General features: G+C 38.9%; 1 protein-coding gene across 1 annotated transcript in view; it reads right to left on the bottom strand.

Moving 5' to 3' along the window:
• LOC127503399 (sialoadhesin-like) overlaps nt 1–22410 on the bottom strand; it is a 200278-nt gene that overhangs the window by 9495 nt on the left and 168373 nt on the right. Inside the window, exons 12-13 of the mRNA XM_051877118.1 lie at nt 18359–18703; nt 6311–6559 (exon numbers count right to left, since the gene is read on the bottom strand). Of these exons, the coding sequence (XP_051733078.1) occupies nt 6311–6559; nt 18359–18703 (594 nt within the window). The remainder of the gene's footprint in view (nt 1–6310; nt 6560–18358; nt 18704–22410) is intronic.

The following is a 22410-nucleotide window of genomic DNA, read 5'->3' as shown; positions in this document are numbered from 1 at the left end:
ATAATGTACATCCAGCTGGTTGTTATCGCAGAATAAACCCCTTCAGGCTGATGCAAGACCCCTCCGCTTCGTTCGCCCGATCACCTTTGTCTGATATATTACAGTCGATAAATAATGGATAATTTCCTTCAGCTGAGATGCTTCAGATGCACACTGTTCGCCATGAACATAATATGATTGGAATCAGTTCAAAAAGGAAAATAGGTTAAGTGCAACATGTGCAGCACAAATCTGTCATATAGGCTAAATAATATTATTGTACGCCCGTGTTTCAGTGCGTTGTTATGGGAAGAGCACATCCACAATTACACCTTCATGACTATAACTTTGCTTGTGCATTTTCAGCCTTTTGTTTCGTGCAATTATAAGTTGTAATATTATGTTTATTTTGTAAAATTATCTCTTACCGGTGATCATCTTTAGCTTCAGTGCATGCAGCTCAAACAGCAATGCACAACATTAGTAACTATGATTGAGATTGCCATATACATAACATTATAATGAGAACACTATTTTAATAAAACATTGTGAATTCTTTGGGTTTAGTTGCCATGTTTTAGCTCATTTTTACGGGAAGAGCGCATCCACAACAAGAGTTACACATACTGACCAGCACGTAACTTAGTTAAAGTTCACTTGTGCATTCACGTCATTTTGTGCAGATACAAGTTGTAATATGTTTATTTTGTATACATATCTTATTAATCTCATATAGGATGCGTTTCGTTGAGTTAAATAACCTGCTAACAAAGGGCTTCAGTTTACATTCAGCTCACACTGCTCAAACAGCAATCCACAACATTAATAACTTCATTCAAGTTCATTCATTTTCAAATTGTTCATTTGTGTCATTTTGTGCAGATATAAGTTGTTATATTATGTTTATGTTGTATAAATATGATTAATCTCATATGAGGTGTGTTTGGTTGAGTTAATGAACTCGCTAGAAAAGCGCTTCAGTTTCAGTTTTAGATGTTTCTTTTTCAAAAACATTGATGCATTTTTAATAATAGCTAGCACTTTTATTTTTTTGAATTATTTTCATCAACAATACAGTTTAATTAAAATAATTTCATTTTTGCCCGTGCGAGGGCTATTGAATTTTATTTACCCATGACCATGGCACATGCATTTTCATGCAAGGAATGTTGTCCAATTACTTGTTTGCATTATTTAGGCATTATTTTATTTATTTATAAAGGCAATTTTTTTTTTTTTTTTTTTGATAAAGAAATTTGGCTAAAGTGTAAAATTGACAACCACCATAATAATGCAGGTGGTAAAAGAGGAAGCCACATAAAGAATCACAAAGTTCATCATAAACAGCTTTTCCACAAGTTGAATTGTACTAGTATACTGAAAGATTCATTCACACAAACACTAACCACCATCACGGTGACACACCAGGGGCGGTTTCTTTGTTAGGGCGATAGCGCAACGCACCGCCAAAGTGGGAAGAGACAGATTTTTTCATTCACATTCAACCACAGAGTTACGCTAGCTATCACTGCTCTAGACTGTTTGTTCTGGATATAGGCTGGTCCAGTCAGCGTCAAGTCATGTTCTGTGGAGTACGGTTTTTGGGTGATTTCAGTCTGGCCGAGAATCGCACCGAGAGCTCTCATAGGCTTTCCAGTTCATTTTTTTATGACCTTCCCTCGCTAACTTCCCTCAGTCTCGTTGACTCGGATGTACGTCGTTGCATGAGTGCCCACTACTGGCGGAACCGTTGCAGTGGGCTGAATTGGAATGTCCTAAGCCAGGTGTGTCCAATCCTGCTCCTGGAGGGCCACTGTCCTGCAGAGTTTAGCTCCAATTAAACACAATTAAACACATCTGAATCAGCTAATCAAGGTCTAATTAGGCATACTAGAAACTTCCAGGGCAGGTGTGTTAAGGTAAGTTGGAGCTAAACTCTGCAGGACAGTGGCCCTCCAGGACCGAGTCTGGACACCCCTGTCCTAAGCCCTTGATCACTGAATCCACTATAGAGTTGTTTTATTATTTAATTTTTTTCACTTACAAAATTGTTTAATGCAGCATTCTATATGTATATATGTGTGTTTTAAATATTAAACAAATAATTAATATATCATAGAGTTGTTTGTAGTGGGGTTGTAATGCCGCTGATAGTTTGCGAGAGTAGAAGGCACAGGGGAACATCTTGGCTGGATTACCCTGCTTTTGGGAAAGGATTGCGCCAATGCCAGTACTGGAGGCGTCCACCTCCACGACGAAGGGAAGCTCGGGGTCTGGGTGACATAGGATGGGTGCTGACATAAAACGTTCCTTCAATTGCTGGAACGCACTTACTGCTTCAGGTGACCAGACGAGTCGAGAGGATTGGCGTTTTGTCATGGACGTTAGGCAACCCCACTGAAGTTTCTGATGAACCGCCTGTAGAAATTGGCAAACCCCAGGAACCGCTGTAGCTCCTTCAGTGTGCGTGGTTGTGGCCATTCTAACACCGCCTTTACCTTGCTGTCGTCCATTGCCACTCCATCTCGACTGATGACATAGCCCAAGAAAGATGTTGAGGTGCGGTGGAATTCACACTTTTCAGCCTTGGCATAAAGTTTGTGTTGTATCAGACGTTGCAGCACAGCTCGAACGTGTTGAATGTGTTCGTCGTAGGAGCTGGAATAAATGAGAATATCGTCTATGTACACGATGACCCAGCGGTTGAGCATATCTCGGAAGACATCGTTGATGAAGGATTGAAAGACTGAAGGACTGTTGGACAGGCCGAAGGGCATGACAAGGGTCTCGTAGTGGCCAGTGGCAGTGGAGAAAGCGGTCTTCCATTCATCACCCTCCCTGATGCGAATCAAATTGTATGCGCAGCGTAGATCCAGCTTGGTGAAGTATTTGGCTTTACGTAGTTGTTCAAGGGCTGCAGGGACCAATGGTAGCGGATAGCGGAATTTTACAGTGATGTCATTCAGACCGCGATAGTCAATGCAGGGCCGTAGGCCGCCATCTTTCTTCTTAACAAAGAAGAACCCGGATGAAGCTGGTGATGTTGATGGCCGAATGAATCCTTTAGCCAGCTCCTCCTCGATGTACGATCTCATGGCTGCATTCTCGGGCTGTGACAAAGGGAACATCCTGCCCTTGGGCGGAGTGGTAACGGGTAATAGTTCGATTGCACAATCACTGGGACGATGAGGTGGTAGTTCCGTGGATTTGGACTTACTGAAAGCGATGGTCAGATCTGTGTATTCGGCTGGTATAGCAGGTTCGAGGTCGGTTGGGGTCTTGTCGACGGAGATGGTATGGAGGGGTAATGGCGTGATGGGACTCAGGCAGCGATGATGACAGGCGGGGTCCCACTGGACGATCTGACCCTCCTTCCAGGATATATGCGGATTGTGCGTTCGAAGCCAAGGTAATCCGAGGATGATAGGATTGTTAGGTGAATGGATGACGTAAAACTGAATTTGTTCATGGTGCAGCGCCCCGACTTGCAGACCCAGCGCTGAGGTAATGTGCGCCACTCTTCCTCCTCCTATGGGTTTCCCATCTAGCGCCTCCACTGTTAACGAAGAGTTGCAGTTGGTTAGTTGTACATTGTGTTGACGGATGAATGTGTCTGACATGAAATTGCCTGCTGCACCAGAGTCCAGAAGAGCATAGGTAGATATAGTTTGACTGTCACTGGTTAGTTGGATGGGGATCTTAAGGCAGTTGGGTAAATAGTCGACATGCTGGGCTGAACTCACCGCTTTGGGATTAGAAGCATTGGGTCGAATGGGACAGTTGAGCTAGATGTGACCTGCCTGGCCACAGTATAGGTATAAGTGCAGCTGGCGCCTTCTCTCTCGTTCTTCTGGAAGAAGGGGAGTATATCCAAGTTGCATGGGCTCAGGAACGGTAGAGACTGGCGTGAGGTGGCGAACGGGTCGTCGGCCTCGGAGGAGGTTGTCGATGTGAATGGCCAGCTCAATGAATGCGTTCAGCGATCTCCCCTCGTCGCGGCAAGCGAGCTCGGCCTGAAGCTCCAGAGACAGGCCCTTGCGAAACAGTAATTTCAGTGTATCCTCTACCCAGTTAGTTTGTGCGGCCAATGTGCGAAATTGCAATGCAAATTCGGCGGCGGTAGATTTACCTTGGTTTAGGGAAAGCAGCTGATCGCCGACGCTCTTTCCGCCCTCTGGATGTTCGAACACCTCCTTGAAGCTTTGCAGGAAGGCCGTAAACGTGGGGAACACAGAGCTATCTTCTCTCCATACCGCTGTGGCCCAGTCAAGTGCTTTGCCCGTGAGTAGGGAGCATACAAACGATATCCGACTGGTATCGTTGGGATACAGCGAGGGCTGTTGGTTTATAAACAAGGAACATTGAAGGAGAAAGCCCCTGCATTTGGCTGGACTGCCGTCAAATTTCTCGGGTAGAGCGAGGCGTGGATTCACAGCGGGTGGAGAAGTAAACGCTTGACTCACATTGATAGCAGGAGGCGGTGTGATAGCTTCAGGAGAGGGAAGCCGCAGGCTTTGCAGGGTTTTCACCAGCTCTTCGGTGAGTGACGTAAGACGAGTCAGCTGGTGCTGGTGCGCGGCAAGCTGAGAGGCCTGTGCTGAGAGTTCGGTGGAGATTTGCAGGAGAACTGCTGGATCGTTTGATGGCGAAGTCTTCTGTACTGAAGGGCTGACAGCGTGAGGATCCATTTGCAGTTTCTTTATTGTGACAACAAAGCACAAGGCAGACAAGGGCAAGACAGTAGCAGTAACAGGGACAGGCTTGGGTCGAGGCAGGCGGCAGACAAACAGAAACTACAACAGGCAGAGTTCAGGGCAGGCAGCAGACAAACGTAATCCAGGAAACAGGCAAGGTTCAAGGCAGGCGGCAGAGGTTCACAAATGATAAACAGTCCAATCGATAGCAAGGTAACAGTCCACAAGAAAACGCTCAGTAGTGATCACCGGGGCAAATCAAGACTTCGCAGTGTATGGATGCGTGTGTGCGTCTTAAATAGTGTGAGTGTGATGCAATGCAGGTGTGTGCAATCAGTCCCAGGAATGAGGGCCTATGGGTAACGTAGTCCACAAGGAAGTGACTCAGAACTCAGGTGATGGCTCCCTCCGGCGGCCGGGAGGAGGAGCCGCGGGAGCCGTATTCGTGACAGGGGTAAATTAAATGTGATATGTGGTGACATCACAATCGTGTTGCATTGTGGGTTATGGTGCTACCTGAAGTGTACATATGAAGTAGAACGCACTTCAAAATGGCGGCAGGGATTCCCCCGAGGGGAAGTGCTTAGGGAAGTTCACGAGTGCATGTCTAAAACTGGAGTGGAACGCAGCCATAGACTTCCATTCATTCTTTTTTTTTTTCTTTAACTGCAGGCCAGGGTTGCCAGGCAACACTGCTACAGGCACTGCACTGCAATCTCTATGGGTTCTGTGAGGGCTAGCACTAATGTGCTTTCATCATCATACGTAATCTTTAACTTAATCTTTAATCGTAAACTTTAATCTTCATCTTTTTATAATCTTTAAGTGACATCCAATAATTTCCTCAGTGCATAACTTACATTTCACAGACATATTCTCCATCTTCTCCAAAATATACATTTTGCTAAAATTGTTGAATAATTGTTCTTGTTGAACATAAATGTGCCATATGTAGAATTTCAAACCTACAACTAAGTGTATTTTTATGATAGCAGTAACTGTAAAGTGACTGTTGTAGGGTAATAAAAATAACCTAATAATTAGTCTGTGCTTTTGTTTTTATTTATTTTCATTTTTAGTTTAGTGAATTTAACTTCTGCTTTAAAAAGCATTATTTTGTTTTTAGATTGTGATGTTACAATGTTAGAATATAGGCCTAATGTGATTTGACCCCTTTTTTGCACATAATAGCTATAGCATATAGACTACACGGTCACATTCAATATGATGAACAAAATACTGAGATTATACATCGCCATTTAGTACAAAAATACAGAGATATGATTTTTTTGTCCATATCGTCCAGCCCTACATTATGGCATACTTTAAATGCTGAACTTTCCATGTAGCTAAGCAGTAATGATATATTCTAATTATATCACTTGTTAAATGGTTATTTAACAATTACATTCAGTCCTGTATTTCTAATTCTAATTTGTTTCTTTTTCCCTGTATATAGTACAGGAAATAACCTATTAGCAATTTTTTTTGTAACATTTTTACAATATTTTACAGTTACAATTACACTCATATATAAAGCTATTTAGTTGATATGGATTTTTATATATTTCTGAAATACTGCGTTTGTAAAGGTCTTTACAACATTTGTATTACCATGTCAGACTTTTCATACTCACACATGACATTGAGCTCAACAGCAGGAGAGGTGTGATTGTGTCCGTGTACAGCACAGCTATATCTGCCTGCATCCTCTCTTCTGACTGACTGCAGCAGGAGTTCATTGTTTCTGTCTCTTCTCTCAGTTAATGGCTGTGAGTTTCTGTACCAGATGAATGTTGCTCTGTGAGTCAGAGTGCAGCTGCTTTTACATGTCAGACGGACTGAATCTCCCTCTGTCACTCTCTCAGGAGACTCCACCTGAAGATCTGAACACAACACACACATTATATCTAGTGCTGCTGTCATACACTGATTATTATTCAACATAATGTACAGAAGAAGAGAGAAACCTCATGAAAGTCACCTGTGACAGTAAGAGTCACTCCTGGTTTACCAAACCATTTACCATCAGATTTATCAGTGATGAATCTGAAATACTACTTGTGTGAATCCTTCAGTGTCACATGACTCAGTCTGATGGTGCAGTTCTGCTGTTTATCTCCCAGATACTGAAGCCTCTGACTGTATTCAGGGTCCTCAGACAGATCTGGAAACTCTCCATTGTATTTTTCCAATGTTTTTGTCCAGAACACTTTCATGATCCAATATCCAGTAGGGTATGTATAAGTGCATCTCATTGTCACTGATGAGTCCTTTAGTGCACAGATGTGTGAAGGCCTGTAACTCACACCCCAATCAGCACTAGAAACCCCTGAAACACAGAATTCATCAAGATGAAAATGTTGTTTTATCAGATGGATTATGAAAACTTGATAATACTTTATTAATATTTGAAAACAGTGACTCATTATGGGAAATATAAGCTCATCTTCTCACAATCTATTGAGTGATAAATGATCGGTGTGATTTACTTCATCAGTTTTTATGGAGAGTGTTTCAGAAAAGCAGAAATAAATGTACAGAGACAGAGGAGTGAAGAGAGAACCAAGAAATCAGCCAAGAACAACATGATGCACTCTCAAATAATTAAATATATGAAAAATAAGACTAAGAAAATAATCAAAGTTGATTTATTAAATACCAAATGACATCAAAATATTAGTTTTGTGCTTAGGGGCCACCATATCAGTATCGGCCGAAATATGATCCTTTTTATTGTAATCAACTCAATTAGTAAATTTGACTGATATATTAAAGTTTATAAATAACGGATTATTTCATTCAGCTGAGATGCTTCAGATGCGCACTGTTCGCTATGATGGTTTTGAATTGCTTAAAATATGATTGGAATCTCTTTGACAAGGAAAATACAGTTAAGTGGAACATGTGCAGGCTACATAATATTATTGTACGCCCATGTTTCAGTGCGTTGTTATCGGAAGTTACACCTTCATAACTTTGCTTGTGCAATCACAGCCTTTTGTTTCATGCAATTATAAGTTGTAATACTATGATTATTTTGTGTATATATCTAATTTATCTCATATAGGATGCGTTTGGTTAAGAATTAACATGGTATTAAAGCCCTTACCAGTGATCATCTTTAGCTTCAGGGCATGCAGCTCAAACAGCAATGCACAACATTAGTAATGATTAAGATTGTCATATACAGTGGGTACGGAAAGTATTCAGACCCCCTTAAATTTTTCACTCTTTGTTATATTGCAGCCATTTGCTAAAATCATTTAAGTTCATTTTTTCCTCATTAATGTACACACAGCACCCCATATTGACAGAAAAACACAGAATTGTTGACATTTTTGCAGATTTATTAAAACAGAAAAACTGAAATATCACATGGTCCTAAGTATTCAGACCCTTTGCTGTGACACTCATATATTTAACTCAGGTGCTGTCCATTTCTTCTGATCATCCTTGAGATGGTTCTACACCTTCATTTGAGTCCAGCTGTGTTTGATTATACTGATTGGACTTGATTAGGAAAGCCATACACCTGTCTATATAAGACCTTACAGCTCACAGTGCATGTCAGAGCAAATGAGAATCATGAGGTCAAAGGAACTGCCTGAAGAGCTCAGAGACAGAATTGTGGCAAGGCACAGATCTGGCCAAGGTTACAAAAAAATTTCTGCTGCACTTAAGGTTCCTAAGAGCACAGTGGCCTCCATAATCCTTAAATGGAAGACGTTTGGGACGACCAGAACCCTTCCTAGAGCTAGCCGTCCAGCCAAACTGAGCTATCGGGGGAGAAGAGCCTTGGTGAGAGAGGTAAAGAAGAACCCAAAGATCACTGTGGCTGAGCTCCAGAGATGCATTCGGGAGATGGGAGAAAGTTGTAGAAAGTCAACCATCACTGCAGCCCTCCACCAGTCGGGGCTTTATGGCAGAGTGGCCCGACGGACACACGAAACACACGAAGACACACGAAAGCTCGCATGGAAGGACTCCAAGATGGTGAGAAATAAGATTCTCTGGTCTGATGAGACGAAGATAGAACTTTTTGGCCTTAATTCTAAGCGGTATGTGTGGAGAAAACCAGGCACTGCTCATCACCTGTCCAATACAGTCCCAACAGTGAAGCACGGTGATGGCAGCATCATGCTGTGGGGGTGTTTTTCAGCTGCAGGGACAGGACGACTGGTTGCAATCGAGGGAAAGATGAATGCGGACAAGTACAGGGATATCCTGGACGAAAACCTTCTCCAGAGTGCTCAGGACCTCAGACTGGGCCGAAGGTTTACCTTCCAACAAGACAATGACCCTAAGCACACAGCTAAAATAACGAAGGAGTGGCTTCACAACAACTCCATGACTGTTCTTGAATGGCCCAGCCAGAGCCCTGACTTAAACCCAATTGAGCATCTCTGGAGAGACCTAAAAATGGCTGTCCACCAACGTTTACCATCCAACCTGACAGAACTGGAGAGGATCTGCAAGGAGGAATGGCAGAGGATCCCCAAATCCAGGTGTGAAAAACTTGTTGCATCTTTCCTAAAAAGACTCATGGCTGTATTAGATCAAAAGGGTGCTTCTACTAAATACTGAGCAAAGGGTCTGAATACTTAGGACCATGTGACATTTCAGTTTTTCTTTTTTAATAAATCTGCAAAAATGTCAACAACTCTGTGTTTTTCTGTCAATATGGGGTGCTGTGTGTACATTAATGAGGAAAAAAAAAATTAACTTAAATGATTTTAGCAAATGGCTGCAATATAACAAAGAGTGAAAAATTTAAGGGGGTCTGAATACTTTCCGTACCCACTGTACATAACATTATAATGAGAACACTATTTTAATAAAACATTGTGAATTCTTTGGGTTTAGTTGCCATGTTTTAGCTCATTTTTACGGGAAGAGCGCATCCACAACAAGAGTTACACATTCTGACCAGCACATAACTTAGTTAAAGTTCACTTGTGCATTCACGTCATTTTGTGCAGATACAAGTTGTAATATGTTTATTTTGTATACATATCTTATTAATCTCATATAGGATGCGTTTCGTTGAGTTAAATAACCTGCTAACAAAGGGCTTCAGTTTACATTCAGCTCACACTGCTCAAACAGCAATCCACAACATTAATATCTATGATTAGGACTGTCATATTACATAGACTAACATTGTAAAGAGAAGTCTATTTTAACAAAAAGTTGTGATTTTTTTTGGTTTTATTTGCCTTGTTTCAGCATGTATCTGGGAAGAGAGCATCCACAACAGGAGTTACACATTCTGACAAGCATAACTGTTCATTCAAGTTCATTCATTTTCAAGTTGTGCATTTGTGTCTTTTTGTGCAGATATAAGTTGTTATATTATGTTTATGTTGTATAAATATGATTAATCCCATATGGGGTGTGTTTGGTTGAGTTAATGAACTTGCTAGACAAGCGCTTCAGTTTCAATTTTAGATGTTTCTTTTTCAAAAACATTGATGCATTTTTAATAATAACAAGCACTTTTATTTTTCTTTTATTATTTTCATCAACAATACAGTTTAATTAAAATAATTTCATTTTTGCCTGCGCGAGGGCTATTGAATTTTATTTATCCATGACCATGGCACATGCATTTTCATGCAAGGAATGTTGTCCAATTACTTTGCATTATTTAGGCATTATTTTATTTATTTGTAAGGCAATACATTTTTTTTTTTGATAAAGAAAGTTGGCCAAAGAACTATAAAATTAATTTTAAAACTTACACTGGTTCAAACTAGGCTACTGTATATGTTTGATTTATGTTGAAGTGCTTGGCACATGGCTTTTAATGGAGAGACTTTTGTTTTGTAATCAGACTCTCAAATATTATATAAAAATTTGGATTGAGATTTATCAGCCAATATATCAGCTTTCGCGTTTAAAATATTTAACATATACACATTCACTTCTGAGAACATGAGCCAAAAATAGTCATAATCTGGTGATTTGTAAACACTTTAGAATATGTTCTGTCATTAATGAATAACTAGGAGCTACTATATACTGTACAGGTTGTCCATAATTATCATGCAAAATGTAAATAATTAATTCTAAAGTAAAGGTCATGGTAAAGGTAAAGGTATGAAAAAATAGTTATTGATTATAGCTAACAGTGAACTAGTTAATAGTAGTAACTAGAATGTTAATAGTGTCTTACTCATTTGTTCCTCTGTAGTTATTCATTAATAACAGAACAGTATTCTAAAGTGTTACCAATGATTTTTTTTGTCCAATCAAATGCTCTGAACAATGAGAAAATCACCTGACACTGAATCGCAAATAGAAAAAGACTATTGGATAATTCTAAAACGGGACAAACTTCCTGTTTAAAATGAAATATGTGAATACAGGACAGAAGAAAGTGCTCATTGTGAGGCCTTAAATAAAACATCAGTGTTTCTAAAGTGAATGAAACAGAGACTCACCGTGAATCATGAGCAGAAAGATCAGAGGAAGAGGAGGAGCCATTCTGACCAACATCAGCATAAAATATATCTATAATACAGCATTATTATAATCATCACTTGCACTCAAACAAGTATATGTATATCACCCTATTCTTAACATTTGTCATGTATGCTATATGAGCAATAAACATCATTTTCATTTAAGTACGAGTGTGTTTGTCTTACCGTGTTGAAGCTCATGAGATGAACAGCTACCAAATGGCTGACTGTTTTAACACAAGCACTTTAGCTTCACAGTGAAGGACTCAGTGTGGTTAACACAAGCCAGCAACGGAAATATCAGTGTCCCTCCCTAAACAAGAAAACAACCTTATACTGGACTAAACTTAATTAAAAAAAGAATATATAATCTTTTTCTTTAAGTTGAAGATGAATGATTGTAATTTTCAGGTGAGTCTCATCAAGGTTGATGTCAGTAGCAGGAGATGGTGACCTCTGGTGGTAGTTTGAGAGTGTGAACAAGCACATATGAGATGAGATATGTCTAACTGCAGAACCACAGTGTTATATGTGAGCAGTTTCAGGCCAGCAGCAGAAGTTAGGGTGGAGCTGACAATCGCCTAACACGCTAACCATAACTTCACTACAACTATAAGCTCCAGCATAACGAATGCTCAACCCCACCACTAAACCTAACCTTAAAGGGGTCATGACACACACAGAAAAAAAGGGTTTAAAATTGTACCTTTAGGGGTACAACAGCTTGTCGCTGGGGCAGCACCATTTTTGTGCCTTTTTAATCCAAAAAAGTACTAATATCAGAGGTGTAAAGTCCAGGTTCAGAAAGTAAAAGTCCTCCTCAGTATTTTGTTCCAGTAATTTGCTAATTAGCACAGTTTTTCAACCAGGAGGTACACAGCGAAAGGTTTGCTCGAGATGCATTGGCGCTGCGCAGACTGATCGGCGTTTGACATCAAAGTACCGCAAGAGCGTTTGGAGAGCATAGGACTCGTTATGCTTTTGAATCACTTTCGCGGTACTTGGATGTCATATGCCTATCGGTCTGCACAGCACTGATACATCTCGAACAAGCCTATTAACTCCAGTGTTAAATTAACTCTTCTGGCAGTATGTGAGGCCATACTCAAGAGTGTTAAAGTGTTAAAATAAGAGTGTTTAATGAACACTGAAGCAGTGTTAAAGTTAATGAGATAATTAGGTTATTAACTGAGTGATGATTGACCATTATTGAGGACACCTGATGTTAACAAGCAGAATCACCAAATGAGAAAATCACAATTTTTAAGCCACCATCATGGAGATCAGTGTTTGATTTAGTTGGGCTCTTGACCCTTGACTTTTTATTATTAGATTTTGTTTGGCTGCTGTAACTGAGTTATAAGATGCAAAGCAAAGCAACAAGCAAAGAGAAAAGATGATCAGGTGTTGTTAGTTATGTTTTCACATAATCATTATTTGATCTGAATCACTGAACTCATTTAGAGCCCAATCTCGCAGTTTTACTGAGGAGGACTTTTACTTTCTGAACCTGGACTTTACACCTCTGATATTAGTACCTTTTTGGAGTAAAAAGGTGCAAAAAGGTACTGCCTCAGCGACAAGCTGTTGTACCCCTGAAGGTACAATTTTAAACCTTTTTTTTTCTTTCTGTGCATGAGCACAGAAAACAATCAGCCCATCAGCACAGCAAAAAGAGTTTTGATATTTTTCCTATTTACGCCGGAATGACAGTATAGTTCCTAGTCATATCGGCCTAGAAAATCGCAACTTTTCATTTTCCGTCGGTCTTAGTACACGATGTAACTACAGAAGAGTCAAGTTTTAAATAGGAAAAATATTGAAACTCTTTGGTCATTTTTTAACGAGATGCTAACGGTCTAATCAGATTCAATGAACTATGCTAAGCTATGCTAAAAGTGGTACCGCCAGACCCGGAGATCGGCTGAATGGATTCGAAAACGGTAAAACTCAACTGTTTAACTCTAGGGGAGTTGGAAAATGAGCCTATTTTCAAAAAAAGTGGAGTGTTCCTTTAAAGGCAAATCACATGTACAGCCACATACTGGCCATTAATAACAAGTTTATTGCAAAAAATATGAGCAGCACATTTAAAAATATTTGCACCAAGATGTAAAAATGTGAAGAATATTATGCTTAGTCACTGCAGCGTGATGAAGGCTGTCCCAGTTTGAAGGCTCCTCCAAATGCATTTGGATTTACAGCCTTCGTCGCGCTGCAGTGACACAACTGGCCTTCGACTGCGCCCTACTAACAATGCAGCCTCTGAATTGGGACACAGCCCTAGTGTGTGTCTGTACGCTCACTTCTCATAGTCATGTGACACGGGCCAGCTAAATATGTCAGGGGTGTTTTGGAGCAAACATTTAAAAAGTACTGAAAACATGTGAAAGTGATGCAGAAACCCATGTTTGGTAATTAATATAATTTTAATATAGATATTTTTAATGGAATCAATACCAAATAAGTAGCTTGTGAGTATCGATATACGCAGTATCATTGTGCCCATAAGGGTTGTACAAGCACATATTAGACAATCACAAATAAAACTGATCACTTAAAGGAAACGTTACAGGAACACAAAAGACTGATAATACTGAGCACTTTGAGAGCAAAAAGTGATACATTTTCCTTTGTGAATGTGCACAATTATGATTTTGTTCAGTGTTTCAGGGTAAAATTATCAACTGTGATTTAAAAACAGGAAAATGTTGTAAAATGAGAAAAGCTTCTTTGCCACAACTGAACATCACTTTAGGTGTTTTGCTCTGCTGACTTAAACTTAACATTACATATTTACACAATGACAATTCACCAGCTTTTAACTTTCATTTAATTCCAGTTACATCATGTTTCTTCAACTATACAGAAATGAAACTCTTGTGTGACTCATCACTGATGATCCCTGTCAATCATCCGTGGCTCCGCCCACAGAGCTCAGGATTGGTTCCTTCATGCTCCGCCTCTTACTGCAACATCTTCCTGTTGATCTGAACAAACAATAAGATGAAGAAAGACTGACTGAAGTTCATCAACAACATTATATAACCTTTCACAAGATCCACAAAACAATCACACTAGTGCTGAAGAGAGTTTTATTGATTATATTGAGAAGAGCTGCAGGTTCAGACACTCACTGATGGATTCTCATGTTTAGAAAAGCTCTGAGGATCAAAAGTCCTGCAGGAGTCTTCAGGAGCTCTGGAATGAACCGTCTGTGTGAAAGAGAGCGAGAGATCGGTCATGTGATCATCTGTGATGGATCATCTGACTGTGCCATCTCACTTACTGTGATTGTGTCATACAGGTCAGAGGTCATGGACTTGAGCTCAAGAGCTGTATATGTGTCTTCATTGGGATCAGAGACCTACAGGAGAGACAGAAGGACACAAACATTGAGAGTTCATGTTTTAAATCTGACAGTCTAACTGTACTGACTGTAATGTTTAGAGGATCTTGATGGAAATCAGTTTACTGGATCTAGAACTGAATAACCAGGTGTTTGGACTCAAGATTCGTGTCTTTTACTTTTTTTTTAAATAATTGTGATCATCTTACCTCCTTTACAGCAGATCTTCTTTTCATCCTTCTAGTAAGACTGTCAGAAGAAAGATGAATAAACAGCACATTTAAAGATGTGTCAGTGTGTACACTTAAACCAGTGGTGTCCAAACTAGGTCCTGGAGGGTCACGATCCTACAGAGTTCAGCTCCAACTTGACTCAACACACCCGCCTGAAGGTTTCTGGTATAAGACCTTGATTAGCTGTTTAGTTGTGTTTTGGGGACCCTCCAGGAGTAGGATTGGACACCCCTGACTTAACTTGAGTGTAATAAAGTAACACTTCATACATACAAAGTAAATATTTTGAAGGAACATCTTACCAAATGTACATGACGAAAGCACCTGATGCTCCACCGAGTAAAACACCAACACTAGCAGCAACAGCTACAGATGAAAAATATCTGATGGCTGAAATAGAAAAAAACACACATCAATGTTTAAAAGGAATAGATAACACAACATATACTGACAAATAAGGAAGTAAACAGGTGCATGTGGTTAAAATACAGAATATGATTCTTAAAACTCACACATGACGTTTAAAGTCACAGTATCAGAGTATTTCTCTCCATGTTCATTGATGGATCTACACTTGTATTCTCCACTGTCATCAGAGCTGATCTTTGAGATGCTGTAGATTCTTCCAGATCCTACAAACATTCCTCCTTTAAACCAGCTGAAGTTCAGAGCAGGAGGGTTTGAATCACTGCCGCAGATCAGAGTCACTGAATCTCCTGACACTATTTCACCAGATGGATTGATGGACGCTGAGACGCTCTTTGGAGGATCTTACACACAAAAAATACAAAAACACTAACAATCAAAGTAAATTTGACATAACAGACTAGGTAGTATTATTTACAGACTTATATATTATTTTTATTATTTAGATATTTTTCAGTAGGCCTATTTATTTATTTATTTTTCTACGTGTCTACTCGCATTGATTTGAACGAGCTTCAATGTAAAGATATTACAGAACAATCAGTAAATTTTATAATATAAAACTGTATTTTACAAACCTGTAAATCCAACAACACTCACTGTTACTACAGTCAATTTTTTACTTTTAACATATACTGACAACCACCATAATAATGCAGGTGGTAAAAGAGGAAGCCACATAAAGAATCACAAAGTTCATCATAAACAGCTTTTCCACAAGTTGAATTATACTAGTATAGTGAAAGAGTCATTCACACAAACACTAACCACCATCACGGTGACACACCAGGGGCGGTTTCTTCGTTAGGGAGATAGGGCAACGCACCGCCAAAGTGGGAAGAGACGGATTTTTTCATTCACATTCAACCACAGAGTTACGCTAGCTATCACTGCTCTAGACTGTTTGTTCTGGATATAGGCTGGTCCAGTCAGCGTCAAGTCACGTTCTGTGGAGTACCGCCTCTTTTTGGGTGATGTCAGTCTGGCCGAGAATCGCACCGAGAGCTCTCATAGGCTTTCCAGTTCGTTTTTTTATGACCTTCCCTCGCTAACTTCCCTCAGTCTCGTTGACTCGGATGTACGTCGTTGCATGAGTGCCCACTACTGGCGGAACCGTTGCAGTGGGCTGAATTGGAACGTCCTAAGCCAGGTGTGTCCAATCCTGCTCCTGGAGGGCCACTGTCCTGCAGAGTTTAGCTCCAACCCCAATTAAACACATCTGAATCGGCAAATCAAGGTCTAATTAGGCATACTAGAAACTTCCAGGGCAGGTGTGTTAAGGCAAGTTGAAGCTAAACTCTGCAGGACAGTGGCCCTCCAGGACCGAGTCTGGACACCCCTGTCCTAAGCCCTTGATCACTGAATCCACTATGGAGTTGATTTATTATTTAATTTTTTCCACTTACAAAATTGTTTAATGCAGCATTCTATATGTATATGTGTGTTTTAAATATAAAAAAATATATATATATATATCTCATAGAGTTGTTTGTAGTGGGGTAAATTAAATGTGATATGTGGTGACATCACAATCATGTTGCATTGTGGGTTATGGTGCTGCCTGAAGTGTACATATGAAGTAGAACGCACTTCAAAATGGCAGCAGGGATTCCCCCGAAGGGAAGTGCTTAGGGAAGTTCACGAGTGCATGTCTAAAACTGGAGTGGAACGCAGCCATAGATTTTTTTTTTTTTGAACTGCAGGCCAGGGTTGCCAGGCAACACTGCTACAGGCACTGCACTGCAATCTCTATGGGTTCTGTGAGGGCTAGCACTAATGTGCAGCGATTGGTGGAAACAAACATAACTCTATTAATAATCTTTAAGTGACATCCAGTAATTTCCTCAGTGCATAACTTACATTTCACAGACATATTCTCCATCTGTAAATGTTAGAAAGTCAAGAAAATATTCCATTTTGCTCTCAGGAATGGACGAGTCTTTTGCAAGCACAAACTTCCGTGAACGAGACGGAGCTCAATTGAATAGGAGCGCAATAATTCTGACTAAAATATACATTTTGCTAAAATGGTTGAATAATTGTTCTTGTTGAACATAAATATGCCATATGTAGAATTTCAAACCTACAACTAAGTGTATTTTTATGATAGCAGTAACTGTAAAGTGACTGTTGTAGGGTAATAAAAATAACCTAATAATTAGTCTGTGCTTTTGTTTTTATTTATTTTCATTTTTAGTTTAGTGAATTTAACTTCTGCTTTAAAAAGCATTATTTTGTTTTTAGATTGTGATGTTACAATGTTAGAATATAGGCCTAATGTGATTTGACCCCTTTTTTGCACATAATAGCTATAGCATACAGACTACACGGTCACATTCAATATGATTGTTTTCATAGCCTTCAATATGAACATTGTTTGTAGGGCAATATTGGGCAGGATGTGAAATAACATGTTTTACATAAATAAAGATTTGTTTAATTCAAATAGAAAAATGTACAAAATACTGAGATTATACATCGCCATTTAGTACAAAAATACAGAGATATGATTTTTTTGTCCATATCGTCCAGCCCTACATTATGGCATACTTTAAATGCTGAACTTTCCATGTAGCTAAGCAGTAATGATATATTCTTAATTATATCACTTGTTAAATGGTTATTTAACAATTACATTCAGTCCTGTATTTCTAATTTGATTTGTTTCTTTTTCCCTGTATATAGTACGGGAAATAACCTATTAGCAATTTTTTTTGTAACATTTTTACAATATTTTATAGTTACAATTACACTCATATATAAAGTTATTTAGTTGATATGGATTTTTATATATTTCTGAAATACTGCATTTGTAAAGGTCTTTACAACATTTGTATTACCATGTCAGACTTTTCATACTCACACATGACATTGAGCTGAACAGCAGGAGAGATGTGATTGTGTCCGTGTACAGCACAGCTATATCTGCCTGCATCCTCTCTTCTGACTGACTGCAGCAGGAGTTCATTGTTTCTGTCTCTTCTCTCAGTTAATGGCTGTGAGTTTCTGTACCAGATGAATGTTGCTCTGTCAGTCAGAGTGCAGCTGCTTTTACATGTCAGACGGACTGAATCTCCCTCTGTCACTCTCTCAGGAGACTCCACCTGAAGATCTGAACACAACACACACATTATATCTAGTGCTGCTGTCATACACTGATTATTATTCAACATAATGCACAGAAGAAGAGAGAAACCTCATGAAAGTCACCTGTGACAGTAAGAGTCACTCCTGGAGTGCCAGTCCATTTCACATCTTTATCAGTGATGAATCTGAAATAGTACTCGTGTGAATCATTCAGTGTCACATGACTCAGTCTGATGGTGCAGTTCTGCTGTTTATCTCCCAGATACTGAAGCCTCTGACTGTATTCAGGGTCCTCAGACAGATCTTTAAGCTCTACACCCTCTTGTATAGGGCCTTTGATCCAGAACACTCTCATGATCTGATATCTAGTAGGGTATGTATAATTGCAGCTCATTATCACTGATGAGTCCTTTAGTGCACAGATGTGTGAAGGACTGTAACTCACACCCCAATCAGCACTAGAAACCCCTGAAACACAGAATTCATCAAGATGAAAATGTTGTTTTATCAGCTGTACCATGAAAACATGTCAATATTTTATTAATATTTGAAAACAGCATCTCATTACAGGAAATATAAGCTCATCTTCTCAGAATCTATTGAGTGACAAATGATCTCAGTGTGAATTACTTCATCATCTTTGATGGAGGATGTTGCAGAAATAAACACACAGAGACAGAAGTGTGAAAACAGAATAAAGTAGTCAGTCATAAACCTGCACTATCAAATAATCAGACACATGACAATTAGGACCAAGAAAATAATCAGCGATGATTTAAAGAATCAATGATATCAAAAAGAGATTTTTTTGGCTTTTATTTCATGTCTATCAGCTCTTGGATCTTCTATATGAAATAAAACACATAAAAACATGATATCAGAGTTTTAAATCAAACAAAAAGAGAACAATACATCACAGTTGTTTAATCTAATAAGCATTAAAGGGATCATGAACTGAGAAATCAACTTTTCCTTGAGCTTTTGATATATAAGAGGTCATCGTACTATAAGAATATCCTGTAAGTTTCAGAACTGAAAACTTCCTTGTTAGTCCAATAAAAGCTTTTATTGACACCAGGCCCAGCGAACGACTGGAATGTGTTTATAGATAGGTGAAACTCTGCCTCCACAGAAGAAATCAATGCATACTTCATCATTGCATTTATTTCCAATAATAAGTATTATTAACTGCTAAGGAGAGTGCTGCATATGTAAGTCTGGAGATGTCCTCTGCTTTGATAATCAATACTCTCCCCCTCAAAGACAGGTCTCTGTTTTTTGTTACGAACAACTTGCCGTAACTCTTATAAGTGGACTGAAGAAAAGATCCCGGACTATTTTGAGGTTTTACAAACCGCCGCACAATCCAAACCATTTGTCAGGGAATTACCTTTCACATTTAAGTCTGAGTGTAACTTCACAGAGAATGAATGAGTAAACCAGGCTTATAGACAGAGTTAAGGAGGCTAATGAGCAACAGCTGAATGCAATGAGTGCTGATGAGTCCGGGCAAAGGATTATGGGGAATATAGTCCATGACTGAATAACAGAGGTCTGGGGAGGAGGGCCCTCTGGTGGCTGTTCTGGGCACACCAGCTGGTGACTGTGCAACGTGATCTCATGAGAAAACGTGTATATTTTTACGTAAATTGTGGTTCTACCACACGTACATTTACTCACGTTTTCATACACACAAAAACGTACAACATTGACGTACTTAAAGGACTACAACGTAAAAATACTTACGTATTAACAGCAATAAAAACGTAAATCATGTAACGTAAAGTGTGAATGTATATGAATTCCCATGTATTAATATTAAAATCGTGGCTTTAATGATTTAATGTTGTTTTTAGTCGAATTTATTGAAAGCAGTTTACTCATCTACTTAATATGAAATAACATTTCTGTTCATGACTTGTGCTGCAAACTCGTTTCGGAGGATTACATGATGTTAAACAAGACTACACTTTGAAACTGTAAAATGAATAAAATTTCTGTAATTGTTTAACGTTCTTGTAATATTTAGTTTGTTTGCTGTTCGACACAGAAGGCGTTTTCTCCTATGCAGTGACTGACAATACAACCATAAGATACACCAAAGCACAACACAAATTCACAAATCACATCCATTTTATTTGTTCGCTGTACTCCAAATCTTTAGAATCCATATGTTTGTAAGGAACAGATCCAAATTCAGCCCTTTATCCATTGATCTTCATCTTCATTCTCAGCAACAGGGACCGTCACAGTCAAAGCTCGCGCTCGTTTTGATTCAAATTTGAAAGTAGCGCCACCCTCGAGAAGCGTTACGACATGGTTTACGGCACTGATATCGAACGCTCATTGGTTCTCACCTGCTTCGTCACAGATTGCGACATGCCGTGTTTCAGTGGATTGACATTTGAAATGAGTGCGCGCCTTCACGGAGAGAAGCCGGATTTATCATATTTTCATGGATTAATAAATTAAATTCTGCTCTGTACCCTATAAAAAACTATTACCGCCAGAGAGGACTATGACTGGAACTCATCATCATTTGAACTACTTTTGGTACCACTTTTGACATTTTCGCAAAAAAAAAAAAAAAATATTGTGATTACGCTTGTTTGTCTGTTATTCTTTTATTTATATTAGTAGGTAGTTTAAAGAAATGGTTATGGGTAGGTTTAGGGGTAGGTGTAGGATTAGTGGCTCAAAATATCGTTTTAATGTTATATTTTCACTAAAATTGTCATTTTCCTACACATTTACCCATTACGTTTTATTCTTTTAACATTCTGTATAAAATGGGTAGGTTTAGGTTCGGGATGGGGTTTAGGGATCTTACATTTATCTACAAAACGATAAAAGGGAAATTATACATATATCTTTAAGACATGATAAGATTCGTCAATATTGTACGTTTTAGCACCTTTCTAAATGTACAAAAATGTACGTTTTGTGTCTTTGAAAGTTACGTATTAATACCCACGTATTAACAATGAGACCAGGCTGGACTGTGACAACATGATGTACTATTCACTACTCTCTATTTTATTTGGTATTTTTATTTTATTGACTATATTATTGTCAGGGTTATGTCTGTTTGTTGTTTATTTATATTATATATACTATTTGCTATTTTATTCTATTATACTATTTGCTATTTTATTTATTAATAATAATAATAATAGCATGCTATACAATAAAATTACATCTGTCCTTATTGTTACGGGTGTATGGCGTTGAAGAGATGAAGCGTATACGGATATCCACAATAAAGGGTATTTAATAACAATGAAGGAGAAACACACATTACACACTTAGATTAACATAAGAACAGACAAGGAGTGCAGGGAGTGAGTCCATGATAAAGGGTGTGTGGATGATCAGGTCCAGGTGCAGGTGATGAGTGATGATGGGGAGATGACGAGGAAGTGAGTGCAGGTGAGGAAACAGGAGGATCATGGGTAATGGAGTCCGGGAACAGAGGGAACTTTGTCACTTATATTACACTTATATTTCATACAATTTATAGTTGTACTATAAATGTTTTACTGCTGTAACTTAAATGTTTACTTAATCCATTAAAGGGATAGTTTACCCAAAAATGAAAATCCTGTCATCATTTACTCAACCTCGAGTTGTTGGAAACCGGTATAAATTTCTTTGTTCTGCTGAACAAGGAAGAAGATATTTTGAAGAATGTTTGAGGGGCACCATTGACTTCCATAGTATTTTTTTTCCCATACTATTAAAGTCAACGGTGCCCCACAACTATTCAGCAGAAAAAGAAAAAAAAAGACAGGTTTTGAACAACTTGAGGGTGAGTAAATGATGACAGAATTTTTATTTTTGGATGCCTTTAAAGGGGTCCTTGATTATGATTTGACTTTTTTTTTACTTTAGTTAGTGTGTAATGTTGCTGTTTGAGCATGAACAACATCTGCAGAGTTACGACGCACAAAGTTCAATGCAAAGAGAGAGATTTTCTTTTACAGGAATCACTTTTTAAGGACTACAACAAAGGGCTGGTAGGGACTACAATGAGCTTCTTCCTATGCTAGTGACATCACAAACCCCAAAATTTACATAAACCCTGCCCCCGAGAACACACAACAAAGGGGGTAAGGACATGTAGGCTGCTTTAGAGAAGAGGAAGAGTTGTTGTAGTAGAGTGTTGTTACCATGCC

This window comes from Ctenopharyngodon idella, chromosome 2 (assembly GCF_019924925.1).
Source record: "Ctenopharyngodon idella isolate HZGC_01 chromosome 2, HZGC01, whole genome shotgun sequence".
NCBI classification, from domain to species: domain Eukaryota; kingdom Metazoa; phylum Chordata; class Actinopteri; order Cypriniformes; family Xenocyprididae; genus Ctenopharyngodon; species Ctenopharyngodon idella.
This window is presented reverse-complemented; position numbering and strand designations above follow the sequence as displayed.